General features: G+C 39.6%; 1 protein-coding gene across 6 annotated transcripts in view; it reads left to right on the top strand.

Moving 5' to 3' along the window:
* KDM2A (lysine demethylase 2A) overlaps positions 1-18114 on the top strand; it is a 102432-nt gene that overhangs the window by 70029 nt on the left and 14289 nt on the right. For all 6 annotated transcript variants that reach the window (XR_005033620.2, XM_036930784.2, XM_057506854.1 and 3 more), the window contains 6 exons: positions 820-926; positions 1269-1362; positions 2485-2638; positions 3467-3582; positions 8904-9030; positions 10534-10928. Coding sequence is in view for 5 of the 6 variants with exons in the window: in XM_036930784.2 (XP_036786679.1) it covers positions 820-926; positions 1269-1362; positions 2485-2638; positions 3467-3582; positions 8904-9030; positions 10534-10928 (993 nt within the window). In the remaining variant the exon portion in view is untranslated. The remainder of the gene's footprint in view (positions 1-819; positions 927-1268; positions 1363-2484; positions 2639-3466; positions 3583-8903; positions 9031-10533; positions 10929-18114) is intronic.

Below are 18114 nucleotides of genomic sequence, written 5' to 3'. Positions count from 1 at the left end.
GTATTTGCAACATGAGTGCTGTGCCGGATTCATGGTTGTTTGGCTCACACTTTATCCACCTGAGACTGTTAGAGTTCAGTGGTTAGGTACACACATTTGAAGGTATAGGACATGTTAAAGTTCAGTATAAAGTGATCAAATAAGTTCATACTGCTTTTACTTCTCATTTATTTCAGCACATATTATTTAAAACAAATTCCTAAACTATGATAACATTACTTTAAAACTTTTAAACTTGCATATACATGTAATCCTCACAATATCCCTTGAGGTAATTATCTCATTTTATAGATGAGTTCCAGGGGCTTGCATATGGTCTCAAGAAAACATAGCAGACCTGGAACTTCTGATTCCTGACCTAGTTGAGTCTGTAGCACATCATGCAAGGCTACAAATCCCTACTGGATTTTTTTCTTTCATTTTTTTAACTTTTGAAGTTTTACCTGCTCTAACAGTGTTTTAGAAGTACCTTATAGAAAGTGCCTCTCATTGGATTAAAACGAATACAGCTGGGTAACAGTGCTGACACAGAAGAACAGGCTTGGCTGGATACTACTGCATCATTTCATGACTTCATTTCAATTAGTGCTCTCTCTCACAATCATGTTGATGGAACCATTAGTCTTTATTCTCATTAAATAACTATTTCTAGAATGTATGTGTGTTGATCCTCAGGTTCACCAACAGATTGTTTTAATTTGCTTATAATTAAATTGTTTCAGTGTGTATTTTGAGAAATTCTCTTTTTCTTGACTTTAAAATTCCCTTCAATCCCAACCCTTCTTTTGAAGCCTGAATGTTTCCTCCTCCTTTTTAAAGGTGGATTTCATTGACTGGGTAGACAACATGTGGCCCAGGCACTTGAAGGAAAGTCAGACTGAATCAACAAATGCCATCTTGGAGATGCAGTACCCTAAAGTGCAGAAGTAAGTGGCTCACCTGCATGTCAAGTACTGTGGGGGGCCAGAGTGACAGCAAGGAATGACTTGCCTTAGGAGCTTGCTCTATGTCCTAAATAACCAAAAAGATGAATTAAAGAGTAGACTTCACAGTTCCAAAGGGAAGAGAGTATGTAACGGTACCATAGCCCCTGATTACATAGTTGAAGGGGAAAGAAGTAGCTTTCTAGTAACATGGTTGCTGGTAGTTGCCTTCTTCTCACCCACTGGGAGTTGATTAAGTTGAAAATGGGGAGAGTGTGGCATTGTTGGGGGGCAGGTCCTCTTTTCCTCATGAGTGCACTAATGTTGCTGCTTTTTTTGGGTCAGGTATTGTCTAATGAGCGTTCGAGGCTGCTATACTGACTTCCATGTGGACTTCGGTGGTACCTCTGTTTGGTATCACATCCATCAAGGGGGAAAGGTACGGTCATAGTTGTGATGGGGGTTGGAATCTGAAGATGGTTTTATGACTTTGCTTCAGTTCATGCCATGTTTAATATACCCTGGAATTGAGTCTATTAGGAGATTGTCCTCTATTCTGGAGAGAATTATAGATAAAGTTAACCTTCTTGGCTAGAGTTCAGTAGGAATTAGTATTTGTCTAGCTCACTGTCCATACACCAATATTGGCACAGTACTTAGTAAACCACAACAGTTCTGTTTCTAGATTCCCAAAGCAGAGCTCTCCAAATAAAGGCAAGGAAGTGATTTTAGGACACGGTAATTGCTCTACATGGAAGTGTGATGTGGTGGTAGAAGGGAACCCAGATTTTTTATATATTCATGATGAAATCAGCAAATTAGTATCTAAACCACCTTTCCCTGTATGGAGGCATTCATCTGAAGTGGTAGTTTTCTCTAAGGATATAAATAGATTTTGGAAGATTGTCCTCATTTAGATTTGTATTCCAGCTTGTCAGAGTTGAATGCTGTGTGAGAATGGGAATCTAGAATTAGTAGCAGAAGTTGATAAGTGTTATACTCTTATTGTTACCTTTCCTCTCACTAAAAGAATGCATTTGTGAGAGAAAAGAACTGAAATGAAAACAGATAAGGTTCTTAAAATGTAAGGTCCTAACCTAGAACAGCTGTACCTCCACATCCAAAATGATTTGGATTTGGATGCATTTAAATGATATCTTAACTTGTATCCTTTTAGTCTTGGTTACTACCTTAGAACCCAGGCCTGTCTCTTGAAGATGCTGTACCTAATTAACTGTGCTTCTTAGGACTGTGGAGGCCAGGGGCAAATAAAGGACTTCCTAGGTAACAAGCTGAGTGTCCCTCTTCCCCTGAGTCCTGGATGGGTTCTACAGTCAAATCACAGGGAAGTCCTAATGCTGTTTCATCAAATGGAGAACATAAATTACTTCCTTTGGTCCTCTAGAACTTCCCAAATGGTCAGGGTCTCTAAGGCTGGGAGAATTGTTTGCCTCTTTTCTTTCTACCTGTTGGCCTTAACTCTAAACCTGTTTGATCAGTTGAGGGAGACGACTGGGTCATGTCAATGGCTGTTAACAGACTGAAGTTTTTTAACTCACAGGTCTTCTGGCTCATCCCCCCTACAGCCCACAACCTGGAGCTGTACGAGAATTGGCTGCTGTCAGGGAAACAGGGAGACATCTTTCTGGGTGACCGGGTGTCAGATTGCCAGCGCATTGAGCTCAAGCAGGGCTATACCTTCGTCATTCCCTCAGGTAAGCAAGATGGGTGGAAGTGGGTTGTCTACTCCAGCCACCTTCTTTTCTTAAAGAAAAAGGAATTGGTTACCACAAAGGATGGTCATGATGCTGGGGTGGGCAGAAAATAATGCTGTCTTTCTTGTCATTATAGAGTAAATTCTAAGAGTTTATTTTTTACTTTAAAAGGCAGTAATTTTTCCACTAAAGATGTATATCAGAATTTCCAGTGGAGATTTTTCAGATCTTCATATTTGGGCCCCACACTAGCCCTAGATATTCAGGATCTCTAGGGCTAAATACCTGGATTAAGGTGATACACAATCCCTAGTTAAGAACTACCTACTCTTCTAAAGGATGCTGGGATGCTGAATTGGTAATATTTCTGATCAGGTGACTAGTTCCAAAATAAGTACTCAAAGCACATATTTTAGAATCACAGAGCTGTATTAGAATTCTGATTATGTACCACTCTGGTAAAATATTTAAATCCCTGTCTCTTTGGGTTGTGAGGAATATATGAAAATACGTGGAACTCTTGGATTGAGCCCAGTTCAGAGTAGGTGCTCCAGTAAATGGAAGCAACATTTATTAAATGTTTGTTATATGCCAAATATTTTATACTCATTTTCTCATTTAATGCTTGCCAACAACCACATAAAGTATAATTTATCCTGGTTTTATAGAGAATATTGAGGCTGCAAGAGATTAAGTTATTTGACCAAACACTCCATGGCAGAATCAGAGTAAAAAGTATAATCTAGGAGTCCTGTAGTAGTTTAGTTCTCTGAGAGCCATACTATAATAGATGCTTATAGTCACTGCCCTCCATTCCCTTTCTTCTAGGCTGGATTCATGCTGTATATACTCCTACAGACACACTAGTCTTTGGAGGCAATTTTTTGCATAGTTTCAATATCCCCATGCAGTTAAAAATATACAACATTGAAGATCGTACACGGGTAAGTAATTCTCTGTCAGTTGGGTGTGAAGAGATTTATTCTACTTAAGACATGTTATAAGAGATTTGTTGATAGTTTGTCTCACAACTTCAACTTCTCTTTTGGTTAAGATATAGTATTCACATTTTGGGAACACTAAGAAAAAAGTTGTAGCAAGATCTACATGCTTGGTTTTGGGGACTCTCCAATTCTTTGAAGCTCTTGGCTTCTTGGTTTTTTTTATAGGGCTAGAGATGGACATTTGGTAATGTTCTATTTTTATGCTCTTAGAATAATTTGATGTAATGGGATTTATCAACTCAAGAATCACAACTTTAAAATCATTTATCTTTGTATCCTCTGATTACTATCTAACACTTAAACTATTGAGCTTTAATATATAAAGGTGTATACTTCCTTTCTCAACTGGGGTTCCATCAGAGAATTAAGCCCTATAGAAAATGATTTGTATATCTTATTTTCTCAGTTTTCCCTAGGATAGCAAATTTTTTTTTTGTAAAAGACCAGATAGTAAATATTCTAGGCTTTGCAGGCCGTATAATATCTATTGTAACAGTACTTAACTGGGCCTTGTAGAATGAAATACTGGTAGAATGAATGAGGATGGCTCAAAGTTTTATTTATGGACACCGAAATTTGAATTTAATATAATTTTTCCACATCACAAAATGAACTTTTAGTTTCCTTTCAGCCATTTAAAAATGTAAAAAGCATTTTTAGCTCACAGGCCTTATAAAAATGGGCAGTAGATCAAATGTGCTAGCTGCAGTTTGCTGGCTGACCCAGGCCTTAGGGAAATAGGGCTTTTTTTTTTTTTAAGGTATTACTGATATACACTCTTATGAAGGTTTCACATGAAAAACAATGCATTTACTACATTCACCCATATTATCGAGTCTCCCCCCCATACCCCATTGCAGTCACTGTCCATCAGTGTAGTAAGATGCCACAGAGTCACTATTTGCCTTCTCTGTGCTATACTGTCTTCCCCATGATCCCCCCATACCATGTGTGCCAATCATAATACCCCTCAATCCGCTTCTCCCTCCATCCCCACTCTTCCCCTTTGGTAACTGCTAGTCCCTTCTTGTGAGTCTGCTGCTGTTTTGTTCCTTCAGTTTTGCTTTGTTGTTATGCTGAACAAATGAGGGAAATCATTTGGCACTTGTCTTTCTCTGCCTGGCTTATTTCACTGAGCACAATATCCTCCAGCTCCATCCATGTTGTTGCAAATGGTAGGATTTCTTTCTTTCTTATGGCTGAATAGTATTCCATTGTGTATATGTACCAGAGATTCTTTATCCAGTCACCTACTGATGGACAGTTAGGTGGCTTCCATATCCTGGCTATTGTAATAGTGCTGCAATAAACATAGGGGTGCATATGTCTTTCTGAATCTGAGGACTTGTACTTTTTGGATAAATTCCTAGGAGTGGAATTCTTGGGTCAAATGGTATTTCAATTTTTAGTTTTTTGAGGAACCTCCATATTGCTTCCCACAATGGTTGAACTAGCTTACATTCCCACCAGCAGTGTAGGAGGGTTCCCCTTTCTCTGCATCCTCCCAGCATTTGTTGTTTTAGTCTTTTCGATGCTGGCCATCCTAACTGGTATGAGGTGATACCTCATTGTGGTTTTAATTTGCAACCCTGTTGATTAGTGATGTGGAGCATCTTTTCATGTGCCTATTGGCCATCTGAATTTCTTCTTTGGAGAAGTGTCTGTTCATATCCTCCACCCATTTTTTAATGGGGTTATTTGCTTTTTGGTTGTTGAGGCGTGTGATTTCTTCATGTATTTTGGATGTTAACCTCTTGTCGGATAGGTCATTTACAAATACATTCTCTCATACTGTAGGATGCCTTTTTGCTCTGTTGATGGTGCCCTTTGCTATACAGAAGCTTTTTAGTTTGGTGTAGTCCCATGTGTTCATTTTTGCTTTTGTTTCCCTTGCTCGAGGAGATGTGTTCAGGAAAAAGTTGCTTGTGTTTATATTCAGGAGATTTTGCCTATGTTTTCTTCTAAGAGTTTTATAGTTTCATGACTTACATTCAGGTCTTTGATCCATTTTGAGTTTACTTTTTTGTATGGGGTTAAACAATAATCCAGTATCATTCTCTTGCATGTAGCTGTCCAGTTTTGCTAACAGCAGTTGTTGAAGAGGCTGTCATTGTATGTCCATGTATGTCCATGGCTCCTTTATTGTATATTAATTGACCATATATGCTTGTGTTTATATCTGGGCTCTCTAGTCTGTTCCATTGGTTTATTGTTCTGTTCTTGTGCCAGTACCAAATTGTCTTGATTACTGTGGCTTTGTGGTAGAGCTTGAAGTCGGGGAGCGTAATCCCCCAGCTTTATTCTTCCTTCTCAGGATTGCTTTGGCTATTTGGGGTCTTTTGTGGTTCTATATGAGTTTTAGAACCATTTGCTCTAGTTCATTGAAGGAACGCTGTTGGTATTTTGATAGGGATTGCATTGAATCTGTAGACTGCTTTAGGCAGGATGGAAGGCTTAATTCTTTAGCAGAACCCTCCTTGGTAAGGGCTGAATTATATATGATAGGAGTATAAATGATATTGATATTAAATAGCAATTAGAGTATAGAGTAGGAAGCATGATGTTCACAACTTGCTCTCAAGTAGTTCAAATATTAACAGTGTATATGAATAGAGATTAGCAAATGTGGAGAAATGTTAATAGCTGATGAGTCTTGGTGAAGGCTATACACTCGTGGTGTACTGCTCTTGAAACTTGGTGGGTTTTAAAGTTTTTGAAGTTAAAAAATAGCAATTATTGAAGAATTCACACTTTTAGAAGGAATGGTCATTGACCTATTTACCCGAACATGGTCATTTAACCATTTTGATGCCTCTTGAAATACTTGTTTTGTTTAAGAGCTATCTATTAACTTATATACAAGATTGGTATTTTTGGAGTTGCAGGGATTGCTCTGTTAGAATTAAGAGAGGATGCAGTGCTTTTTAAATAAATTTTGTGAACGTGAATTTCTGCTTTTTTGTCAAGAGTAATAAAACTATAAAAGATAGTAGTTTAGTAAGTTTGAAGTTGTAGTAGTAGTAAAAACAGTTAAAATTCAAAAGAGGAAATTACATAATACTATAAATACTCTTACTTAACTCAAAATCATTCTAAGAGGTAATACCACCTATCTGCTGTACGATCTGAACTAAATTAGTTTTTAGGAAGAAGTCCCCTTTTCTAGTTAAAATTACTATTACACCCATGGTTTAATTGGTTGCTCAGTTTGGAAGAATGAGGAATATATATTCAGTAGCATAGGTAAAATGAGCAACTTACCTCTGCATTAAAAGTTTCCTGCAGACTGTGACTCTGGTAATGACTATCTTGATTTATCTGTTTAATTTTCCTAGACTTCGTATATCAAAAATGTCAATTTCCAGTATCTAAACCACCTTACTATTCATTTTTCCTTAGGATGACTTAATTCTTTCATTCCAAGTAAGAAACCCTTCTATGTTTCTGTACCATTTCATTGGGTTCCCTATGTATGTACACACAGAGTGATTTAATTTTATTGCTTTCTACACCAGCCTTTTTTGTGCCAATACCAATCTGACATCTGTTTAATATGTTATATTACAAAAGAAGTATAAAGGGTATTGAAAATATAAGGCAATGTTTTGGTTACTTTTGCCATGCCAGTGTAGAAATACACTATTTAAACTTGAGCATTGCTAATTATTCTACTGATAGTACCTAAAGGCTCAATAATTTTGTAATGAGGGTTTTAAAACTTTTTTTTTTCTAAAAAAATTCTAACCCAGCCTTAAAAATTGATCGGCTCGGCTCTGTGATGTCTGGCAGCATAGGTAAAATCTGATGGGGCAGATTGGGTATATGATGTCTTGGCTGTTATTAATGCAGTCTGATGAGTTCCAAGTAGAAAGTCAAAAGTTTAATGCCCTGTATTTTCTTTTTTTTACTGTATTACTTAGCTCTCAACAGAGTCCCAGAGGGCTTTAGAATTTTGGGTTCTTCTGAACTTTTAATAAAGACCCTTCCAGAAAAGTATTAATACACTTAAAGCTGAGCAGAGAGGCCCAGTATATTATATGTAGTTTGGGGAGACCAAGTATCTATTAATTCTTGTGCCTCCTGTGCCACATTGCTGAAGTAAATTAATTTGATGTTTAAATAAGAGAGGAAAAACCCCTTCTGGCTATTAAAAGCCAAATAAAAGATGCAGATTCAGAGGCTATGTTGGAAAGCCAGTGAAAAGAAAATGTCTCTCCTGCCTTGTGATGAGGAAGGTGATCACATTCCACAGTGATACCCTTTGACCTGGTAAAGGGTTTTGAAAAGAGACTCCCATCCAGATCTCCTTGATCCAGGAAGGCTACCTGACGTGGAGCTTTAAAAACAAGATGGGAACATTCTCAGGAGTTGCATATTCAAAACAACCTTACAAGTATAGCTTGGTTTGTCCTTTTGAAAGATAGCCTCTCTAAAAGAAGATAAAATATATATAGGGTAGTCCCCATTGCTGGTCTTCCTCCTTGACTAATCCATACTGAGTTGCCTTTTCCTCAACTATGGTAGATCTAAAGGGCAGTTCTTTTTGTTATTCACCTGGAGTAATTTCATGCTGCTTTTGGGGAGAATAAAAGGGGAACTAAAGACAGTGGCTGGTTAGGCCATGTAGAAAGGTAATCTGATATGAAACTGATGTGTGGACATGTCATCCTGGCAAATTACAAAGTATGAGACAGACAGGCTGATAATTGACATGGGGAAAATACTCAGTTTCATGTCCTAGAATGGACATTGCTTGATGAGTCTATAATCACCCTTTCATGTATGTAAGGAAATAGTGAAAACATATAGCTTCATTTCATATGCTGTTTTTCCATTAGATTCTTTGTTCCATAGCTTTCTGATACAGGTTAAAACTATAGTAAAGGCCAGAGGGCTTGGAACACCTTTGTATCCTAAGAACCCTAAAACATTTATCTCAAGTATATTGTATCTTACGCCAACATTTTATTCTGACTCAAAAGGTCTTTTTTATGCCTTCCTACTCAACCAAGACAGCATCTTGGTGGTTCTGAATGGTCTTTCCAAATTACCTTTTATCTTCAGTGATTGTTTTCCAAGACCAACTTTTTCTAGGTTTACAGATCCACTTAAATTCTTTCTCCAAATGCCAAACTAGGTGTGCAGGTTGACTAGAGAGAGTTTTTCCTGGGTTAATTATTGCAGTGATTCAGTTTGTCTTATTCGCTTTCCTTGAAAATTGTTATCAGCTTGCATTTCTTACTATCTTGTTTCCTGTGTAGGTTCCAAATAAGTTCCGCTATCCATTCTACTATGAGATGTGTTGGTACGTGTTGGAGCGCTATGTGTACTGTATAACCAACCGCTCCCACCTAACTAAAGAATTTCAGAAAGAGTCCCTCAGCATGGGTAAGTGCCCTGTCTGCATGAACTTTTAAGACACCTTACAGGGCTGAGGATGAGGCCAGGAATATTCAGTAGGCTGTTGCTCAATAGTTTTGTTTCTATTTTTTATCTCTACTTATCTGCTTGGAAGTACCATATTCATGTGTTAAAGTTGAATACTGGTCACAGCTGATCTCCTATCCAGATGTGAATTACTAGGCTTAAATAAAATACTCTGAATTGCATTTTTTTCTGAGTTATTAGTATTTAGCTCCTCAGGAAATATGATCAGTTGCTGAATATGTTTTGTATAAAAAAATAGTCTTCAACACAATAAAAACTAGGAATGTATCATCATAATAACTCTTAGTATATTCTAGACACTGTACTAAGCAATTTACATTAAGTTCATTTTACAAATGAGGTCATTAAGGTTCAAGAAGATTAAAAAACTTATCTACAGTCTTTCAGTTAATAAAATAAGTGGGAAAGCTACAGCTTGAGCCAACTTGGTAAGACCTAAAATCTGTATGCTTAACCTCTGTGCTTTAATGTTCCCCAGCTTCTGTCAAGGGAAATATTTTATTGGCTGGCAGGATAGTTTCAGTTAACACATTTTTAGTCTGGTCCACGCCTTAAAGTAGAGAGGAGCCAACACTGTAATATCCTGTGGTCATATGCTTCATGGATTCTTCAATCATTTTGCCTCAGCAGTTTCTTCTGAGGATAATTTATATTCTTATTTGAAAATAAAAAATGCTCACCCAGTACATGAGGGCAGGATGTAGAATTGTATATACAGCATGATTCCAATTTTATTTAAAAATACATCCAGTCATAGTCATATACATATGCATGGAAAGAAACTATATCACACTGTTGAGTTGTTATCCAAGGGTAGAGGGATAAGGGATGACTTAGTCACTTCTTTGCACCTTCCTGTATTTTCTAAATTTTAATAGTTATTACATATATATATTTCATAATAAAAGGTCAGTGAACATTTAAAAATTCTTTTCATTAAAATTTTTATTTTCACTTTGTTTTGACTATCAAAATTTTCCCTTTAAAAAATAATTCACTGTTTTGTTTTGTTAGCCATGTTGCTAGGATTTCAACTCCAAAGCTTAAATTTTATGACCAAAACTACTTTTTAAATATATGTGTGTTGCACTTCTTTTAAAAAATGAGTTCTTAATCCCAAATTTGAGTTTGAACTGGAAACTAATTTACAGCCATTGTCATAGTTAACTTATTTTTAGCATACAGATCAAAGACTGGGACCTTCCCAGTCTTGAAAAAACAATTGACCATTACCTCAGTTGTCCTACTAGCTCAAGATCCTGTTTTCACCTATGACCGTGATTTTCACAGTGGACAAATTGGTTGGGATAAGGAGAGACCATTTAAAAAATGTGCCAATTTTGTCATTTAAACCAAAAGTCCTTTCCTATGCCACCTGTTTCTCTGGTCAGTCATGTGGTCAAGTGGCATGTTTTTAACTGCATTTTTTCTTCATGCTGGCAGATTTGGAGTTAAATGGGTTGGAGTCTGGAAATGGGGAGGAGGAAACATCGGATCGAGAACCCCGGCGCTTGAGCAGTAGACGTTCTGTCCTCACGAGCCCTATAGCCAATGGGGTCAACCTGGATTATGATGGGCTGGGCAAAACCTGCCGAAATCCTCCAAGTCTGAAGAAAACCTTGTCTGGAGACTCACCCTCTGACTCTAGCCGGGGCTCTCACAATGGCCAAGTGTGGGATTCCCAGTGTAACCCCCGAAAGGACAGGCGGGTTCATCTGACCCATTTTGAGCTTGAAGGCCTTCGCTGCCTTGTAGATAAGTTGGAGTCTCTGCCACTGCACAAGAAATGTGTCCCCACAGGGATAGAAGATGAAGATGCTCTCATTGCTGACGTAAAGGTAAGGGCTGGCTTTGTGGCATGATAGCTACTGATCTGGCTAGGGTGGTCAGTTTCTGGATTCCACGAGAAAAAGTACAGGAATTTTGGATAATCTGTGGTTCAGCCAGAGAGAAGTTAATATGTGCCTGTGTGTGTGCATACGCATGCTGCACAGTGTTTTCAATTAACCTCACAGAGTGAGGTTAGGTCTATTGTGAAGATACTAACATTTGTATGTTCAGTTAGGACTTAAATTTTAGTCCTTAAAACACAGATTTCAGGCTGACCCTACAAATAAAGGAGAGCCTGAGAAAGTATTTGTATTAAGAAATACTAGTTTATTCAAGTTGCCCTTAGATAAAGAGAACTATTCCAGAACAAAAGCGGCCGATAACGATCTAGTAGTCTCACCCAAAGCAAATTGAAAGGAAAAAAATTGTTCTATTTTGGGTTATGTTGAGTAAGTAGGCTTAGCATATTTAGTTTCAGTGTATCTGTTATTAAGATTTAAATACATTGGGGCAACTTGAGAAAAATGTCTTTTTAAACATAATGCATCCTGTTTCTATATCAAGTTTCTTCATGTTGTCCTATTTTTCTTCTTTCTTTCAAGAGGTCTCCAGCAGTAGTAATTTTCATAGCCTGGCCTACCTCTCATGTATTGGTCTCAAAAAGATGAGCTTATTTTAAGGAATTCAGATTTTAGCCGTCTGAACTGGAGGAAGTTCTTTTAAGTCTTTTCCTCATAAGTACCATTGGTATGAACACCAAAAAATATAAATCTAGGAATAACAATTTTCTGTTTAAGTCAGTGTTTGAAACTGTCTTGAGTACGGGGCATGGGTATATGTATTAGAAAGCTAGTTCACAATTTTTAATAAGTATTATTTATAAAACATATCACTTAGATTATTTTAAGCCACAGAAAAATTTATAGGGAATAATTATATGTGACCTTAAGGAAGATGGGTTAAAATATCTCCTAGATCTTTTCCATCCCTCATTCCTGATTCAGCTTTTTCCTTGGCCACCATTAACGAGCTGAGGTGCTCTGTACTTTCTGCTAGTCACCTCAGAAAAGAATTCCAAGTCTGGGTTAGGACCTGAACTATTTTTTCTTTTTTTAATGATTGATATTTTAATTATATCTTACTGTTTATGGATTAGTGAAAAGGTTAACTCATTGGAGGCTAAAAAGGTGTGGTGGTAGGTAACCTGGTGAGGTTGGTCCTCTCCAGTGGTGATAAAAGCTGTACAGTTGGTTATATAAGGTTTGTTCTAGAAGAGGCAGGTGGTGTCATTGTGGCTTGTATTTAGGGAGGAAATGACAAAGGTCCAAGTGGGTGTGGTCCTATTTCTGTAATGATTAATGTTGAGCAGAACAGACTTAGCCATACATTTCCAGATTCACAAACTATATTCCAAATTCATTTCCCACCCTTGAGTGAGCAAAAGGTCACTCAAATTTATTCTTTTCCCTTGTGGTAGGACATATATAATTATATTTTCCTGAGAGTTTGAGTATAATATCTTTCTTTTTTTCTACAGAAGTTTTCTTTCTTTTTTTTTGTAGCTGTTCCATCTTGGATAAATTTGGGAACCATTAATTGTGATTTTGGGGACTTACTAACTTGTACTTTCAGGAGCCCTAAGAAGAAAGATTTCTAAGTTTCTATCTCACTAACATTCTTTTGACCTGGGTATCTATATTTCTAATCAATTTCTAAGTTTCTATCTCACTAACATTCTTCTGACCTGGGTATCTATATTTCTAATCATGAAAAAAATATATATTTACAGTCCTAAGGGATTTGACTCCATTGAATCCAGTTGTAGGAAGCCATATTATAATCCACTTACCAGTTGTAAATCAACTGTCCTGATAGAAATACACAAACTCCATTAACTAAAGTAGTTAATTAAGGATATTTGAGGAGGCAGAGAGGTAAGGGAAAATGTACAAAGATTTGGGTCAAACATTAAAGTAAAAGGAGCTAGCAAGAAGGGGATGAGTTAAGAAGAGACATCTAAGTAGGACTCAGCCTTAGAAAGAGTGTCTAGAGAGAGCTTCCTTGTATTATCAGGAATCATGAAAAACATGGCTGCCGGCACAGGTTAAGATAGTGATACAGAGACTGGAGCATGGGGAGTGGCCAGGGGGCTGACTGCATAGGCTGACAGTGTTTGAATTCTCCCTGCAGGGGTTTGTCCACACCTTCTCTTGTTTATCCAGTACTGTAGTTAAAAATGCAGCTGATATCAGAAGACAACAGATTCATATCCCAGCTCTGCAGTTTTCACTTAATATCAAATGGATGAATTATTCCTACATGTGACAAGTTATGTTTAATCTGAGCCTCAGTTAATAGTGAGAGTAGAGCTTTGAATACTTTGAGAATCTGAGCATCACCCAAAAGATTAAAAAATCATTGAATTGGGTAGCTGCCGAATCACTGCACAGCTGGGGACTCTGCAGTGCTAGACAACTTGGTGCTTGTTGCATGGAAGGCTACACTGCAGTGAAGGACAAGCAAGCCCAAAGTTTACCCTTCCTGCAGAGAGAGGAACTGTTTCCTACTGCAACCTGCATGGCTGTCACATTTAAATAACTGGCAGAAGGGATGAGGGAAAGGTGATGAGATGAGATATCTATGATATTCCATGAAAGATATTCCCTGGAAGAAAATCAATTTTAGTGATGTGGTAAAAGGGCCTTGAATTCTAAAATGTTAAGATACACAGTGTTGAAGAAAAAATCATAGAATAGAATTGGAAGGGGATTACATGAAAAATGAGGCATTAAAAAGTGTCGACTTATTGGTAAAGTTCAGGGAAAAGTAATCAGTGTGTGTAAAGCTCTGTTTGGGGTGGGGGAGTAACCTTTCTCTTAAAAATGTGGTAAAGGTAGAATGGAGGTCTCTCCCACTATGAGATATTCTCACATGCCTAAAATTAAAATGTTCTGTCCTTGATAAGTGTTGAATAAAGAGACAGAACTTGTGTGCATAATATGTATAGTACAATCCCATTAATAGAAGAAAAAGAGACTTTGTTTGCATGTGCATCATGGGGGTGCTTGAGAGGGGCACATCAGCAGCTGAATGGTCACGGAAGGGTTGTGGTAGTCAGCTGAAAAACTGGGTTTTTAATCAGATTTTACTGTTTTGTTTATTTTGGTAATAAAGACCCCTTATATGTACATATACAGAAAGAAACTTTTAATATTTCAGTGTATTTGGGTGCCCAACTCACTTAAACTTTAGAGTTGAAAATTTTTCTACTTTCCCGTTTTCTCTAAAACATTTTGATAAGCTTGGCAAATGTGACTTTGGGCAGGATACTGGATCTGTGTGACCCTGTTTTCTCTTCTGTAAAATAACTTCTACCTCAGGGTGGTTATAAAAATTAATGATACTATTAATAAAGTACTTAATAAACTATCATCATTACAGAAAATATTTAGATATTACAAATCTATGAAATTCATTTATTCTGCAGTGAATAATTTCTGCCTACTTTGTGCCAGGAACCAGGCTGAGTGTTGGGGTAAATACGCATACATGCCATGAACCAAGCCTGCACAGGGCCTACAACTCAGGTGGAGCAGGCATTTGGGCTAAGAAAATAAGTCCATTCTAGGTTTACAGGTGGGTTGCTGACACGATACAGGGTACCGAGCAAACACCAGGGGGCGGGAGGTAGATTCTGACCTGGGGGAAGGAGGTGGTGCCAGCCTTATTAATTGACCAGTTAACAAACTTTCCTGTTAGATGATACAAATTGATTACTTCAGCATTACATAAATGGTAAAAGTTCTCAATTTATAAATTTGAAAATTGGTCTTTGTGATGCAGTAGGGTACTATAGCTCTGATCTAAGATTCTAACATTGTCTAACTGTGCTTAAAAATTTCACACCAGACTGTCCCAGGAGTATGATGGGACTGAAGCAGAAAATTATGATTTCAAATAAATACAGAAACACTAGTTAGAAATTTTCTTCATCTGACACAGTGATTCTGTCACTAATAAAGAGAACAAGAACTAGTAGAGGACCCAGTACAATTAGATCTTAGTCCATTAAATCAGATTAAGAGGGGGGAAAAGGACAACCTGTATAAATAAAATTTCTTTGGCAGTTTTTAATGACAAGAGATTTGAAATAATGCACACATTTTTACTGAGTAAAAAATTTTAAATAATTTAGCTATGAGGCATATAGTGTTAGGTTAAAATATATATAATTGTTTTAATATTTTTGTTATATTCCTGTATTAGCTGATGTCATGTTCTTACTAGTTCTGATCTTTGTTGTTGCCTGTCTTTTATTCTGATTTAATAGGAGAAAGAAAATTAGGCCCTGTTTAATTTGTGCTGTGGAAACTTACTGAGAGTCAATTTCTAGTGCCCTGTCTGGTTTTTGCCCTTCCCTGGTGGCCTCTTGAGTTGGTACATGCTACACCTTGAACTTGTATGTTGTTTTGGAATAACACATTTCTCTTAAGTGTAAGTACTTTATCATCCCTCCAGGTTAAATAGCATTACGACCAAAACAAGCATTTTCCAAGGGTCTCACACTGCTAAAGAAGGCTTTTCAGACATAATAGGTCTTTGAGTCTTAAGATGAAGTGCAAAGGAGAGGTTTAGGATTAGAAGCAACGTGTAAACATTTCCAGGAAGAGCTCAAAGAAGAGCACAAAAGTCCCTCCTTTCCTCCCGCAAGCTACTGTAAAAATTAAAATGTGCAGCTCAGGTGGCTGTCAGAAGTGGCATCAAGGTGTCTTGACAGGATGCAGGGCAGGCTGCTTCATCTAGGGAATATCAAGCATGAGGCAGGCAGAACAAATGGCTGGAATAGGAGGTGTGCGGAGGGTGGGGTGATGTGAGGGGCAGAGTCAGCGTAATAAGTTTCAGTCCCTGGAGACTGGCAGACGTGGAGTTGGCGGATGCGCATTTGCTGGCTCCTGCACCTGGTTCTGAGGCGGGAGAGTGAAGCGACTTGACCCGAGGTTGCGCCTTGACTAGTTGGGCTTGGCCACGATGAAACTGCTAGAACAGCTGCCTCGGCATTTCAACTACGGTAGTGGAGCTTCAGTCGTAACCAGAGGCAGGCATCTGTTGGAGAAGTAGTTGATATTATCAACATACGTACTGTATCGAAAATCTCAGTATTGTTGAAATGTGTCATTCCTGAAGGTTTTTCTGGAACCATATATGCTGGTCCTGGATTCTGGACTGGGAGAGCAGCAGTGAGGGCAGGGCAGGGCAGGTGAAGCAGGCAGGTGTGCCCAGTGAGAAGGTAACTCAGGTCTGGCGCAAACACAGAGGCCGAACTTCGGTCGATTGTTGGCCGGAGAGCGGGGAATCTTGTGTGCAGTTAGCGAGAGAGAGCGCCGGCGGTAACAATAAGAAGTGACCCTGAGGGGAAGGGTGTGGACAGAGGCAAGGTCAAATGCGGGACCAGATGCGGAACGGTTAAAGGCTTCCCTTTCGCTGGCGCCTTCCGAAGGCGGCCGGCGGGAGGCTTCTGGGGCCGGGCCTGGGTTCTCCGATTGCATCGCGGTGGGAGGGAGAGGGCGGGGCGTAGCCGGCTCGCTCCCGGCGGCCCTCCTCCAATCGCCGTGGGAAGAGCGTGCCGAGCCCACCCCCTCCCGGCTCTGCAGCAGGACGCTGGGCCCTCTGCCTGACTCGCTCGCTCGAGCTCGGCTCCCCCTCCTGCCGTCTTCCGTTGCAAAGCATTTCTGGGAGCTGCATGTGGGTGACGCAGCAGCATTGTTCGCAGGCACAGGAAGCCGCGGCTGAGCTGAAAGGCTCGAGAAGGAGCTCAGCACTGCACGCTGCTCCTTCTGGGAAGCCTACAGGGTTAAAGCTGGACTGCCTTCCCTTATGTACTCTGGGGGATTCCAGAATTTTCAAGTAAATCGGGATTTTCCTAGAGGCAGAAAACCTAACTCCTTCAGCGCAACTTCCAGTACAGAAAACAAAACAAAGACGCTGGGGAAACTTCAACCAAGAGCCTCGGCTGCTCCAGAGCGACAAGAAACGCAAGGTCAGGCGGGCGGGCGCCAAACCTTTTCTGGTTCGGGGCGTGTGTAAACTGTAGCGATTTTGTCTCGGCGAAGAGACAGAACTGCCTGCCAGGCAAGTCCAGGACAATGCTTCGGTTACTTCGTGTTGGTTGAGCCGTCATTACACTTGTTCCCTCGCCCGGTAGGATGTGCTTTTGAATTGGGTCAGTTGGCTTTTGGGAACCCTTTTCCCTTCTCTGCCTGGACGCTTGCTGTTCTCCTTCCATTCCTGTGATTTGTGGGGTGTAGGCTTGTGTTTGAATGTTCTCCGGAATGCCAGGAGCCTAGATAGGCGTCAGCCTTTCCGCACTCCACCCCCGCTCCCCGTCCCAAACCCCTCTGGTGAAGGGTGGTGGCTTCTTTATATGGTTTCTCGAAGGGCCTCAGCTGGAGTCTGCCTTTTTTGATGAAAACAGGGCATACTTGGTTGTATGACCCCAGCGAAATAAGGCTTGGAAGGAAAACTGCATTTCCCTCCACACCCACACAGACCCCAGTAACCGAGTCGTGTGTGTGAACAGCTGTCCCCCACCCCCACGCAGACACAATTTCTCCACCTACCCTTCCCTGTCCCCCACAAAAATCTTTCAGATAGAATTAGACTGTTTTGATGAACAGTTAGGTTCCGTTTCTACTCTTAAACAGTCGCGGCTCTTACTGTGCAGTCTGTTTTGCTGAAAGTGGAAAGTCCCTGTTTGTGGACAGCTCAGTGCTCTCTGGCAGAGGAAATGGGCAGAGTCCTCTCCTCGGCAGTGCGAGGTGGGGGAGGGGAGCTCCCGAGCACACATTTTGAATGGGCCTGAATTTTTCACCCAAGGGAGATTAGGAGCCTGTACCAGAGCCCAAGCCCACGTGGCACCGCACCCCGCCTCTTCACCCCCACACTGTGGTGCTAAAGGGAGGCTCCAGAATAGAATACCATAGCAACTCGAAGTAAATAAAACTGCTGAAAATGAACTCAGTTTGGGGGAGGGTGAGAGGCATCTGGAGACTTGGCAAAGGGGATCTTTGTGAGGAGCTTCATGGGTGTGAGTTAAAGGGTCTGAGTCCCAACTTGGAGACTTGGATCATGATCCTGAGGTTGAGGAGGAAAATACTCGATAGAGAAATGCCTTATGCTTCAAGAAGCCCTGATATC

The sequence above is a fragment of the Manis pentadactyla genome, chromosome 9, assembly GCF_030020395.1.
Source record: "Manis pentadactyla isolate mManPen7 chromosome 9, mManPen7.hap1, whole genome shotgun sequence".
Lineage (NCBI taxonomy): Eukaryota > Metazoa > Chordata > Mammalia > Pholidota > Manidae > Manis > Manis pentadactyla.
Note: the sequence above shows the minus strand (reverse complement) of the source record. Positions and strands in the feature narration are given on the sequence as shown.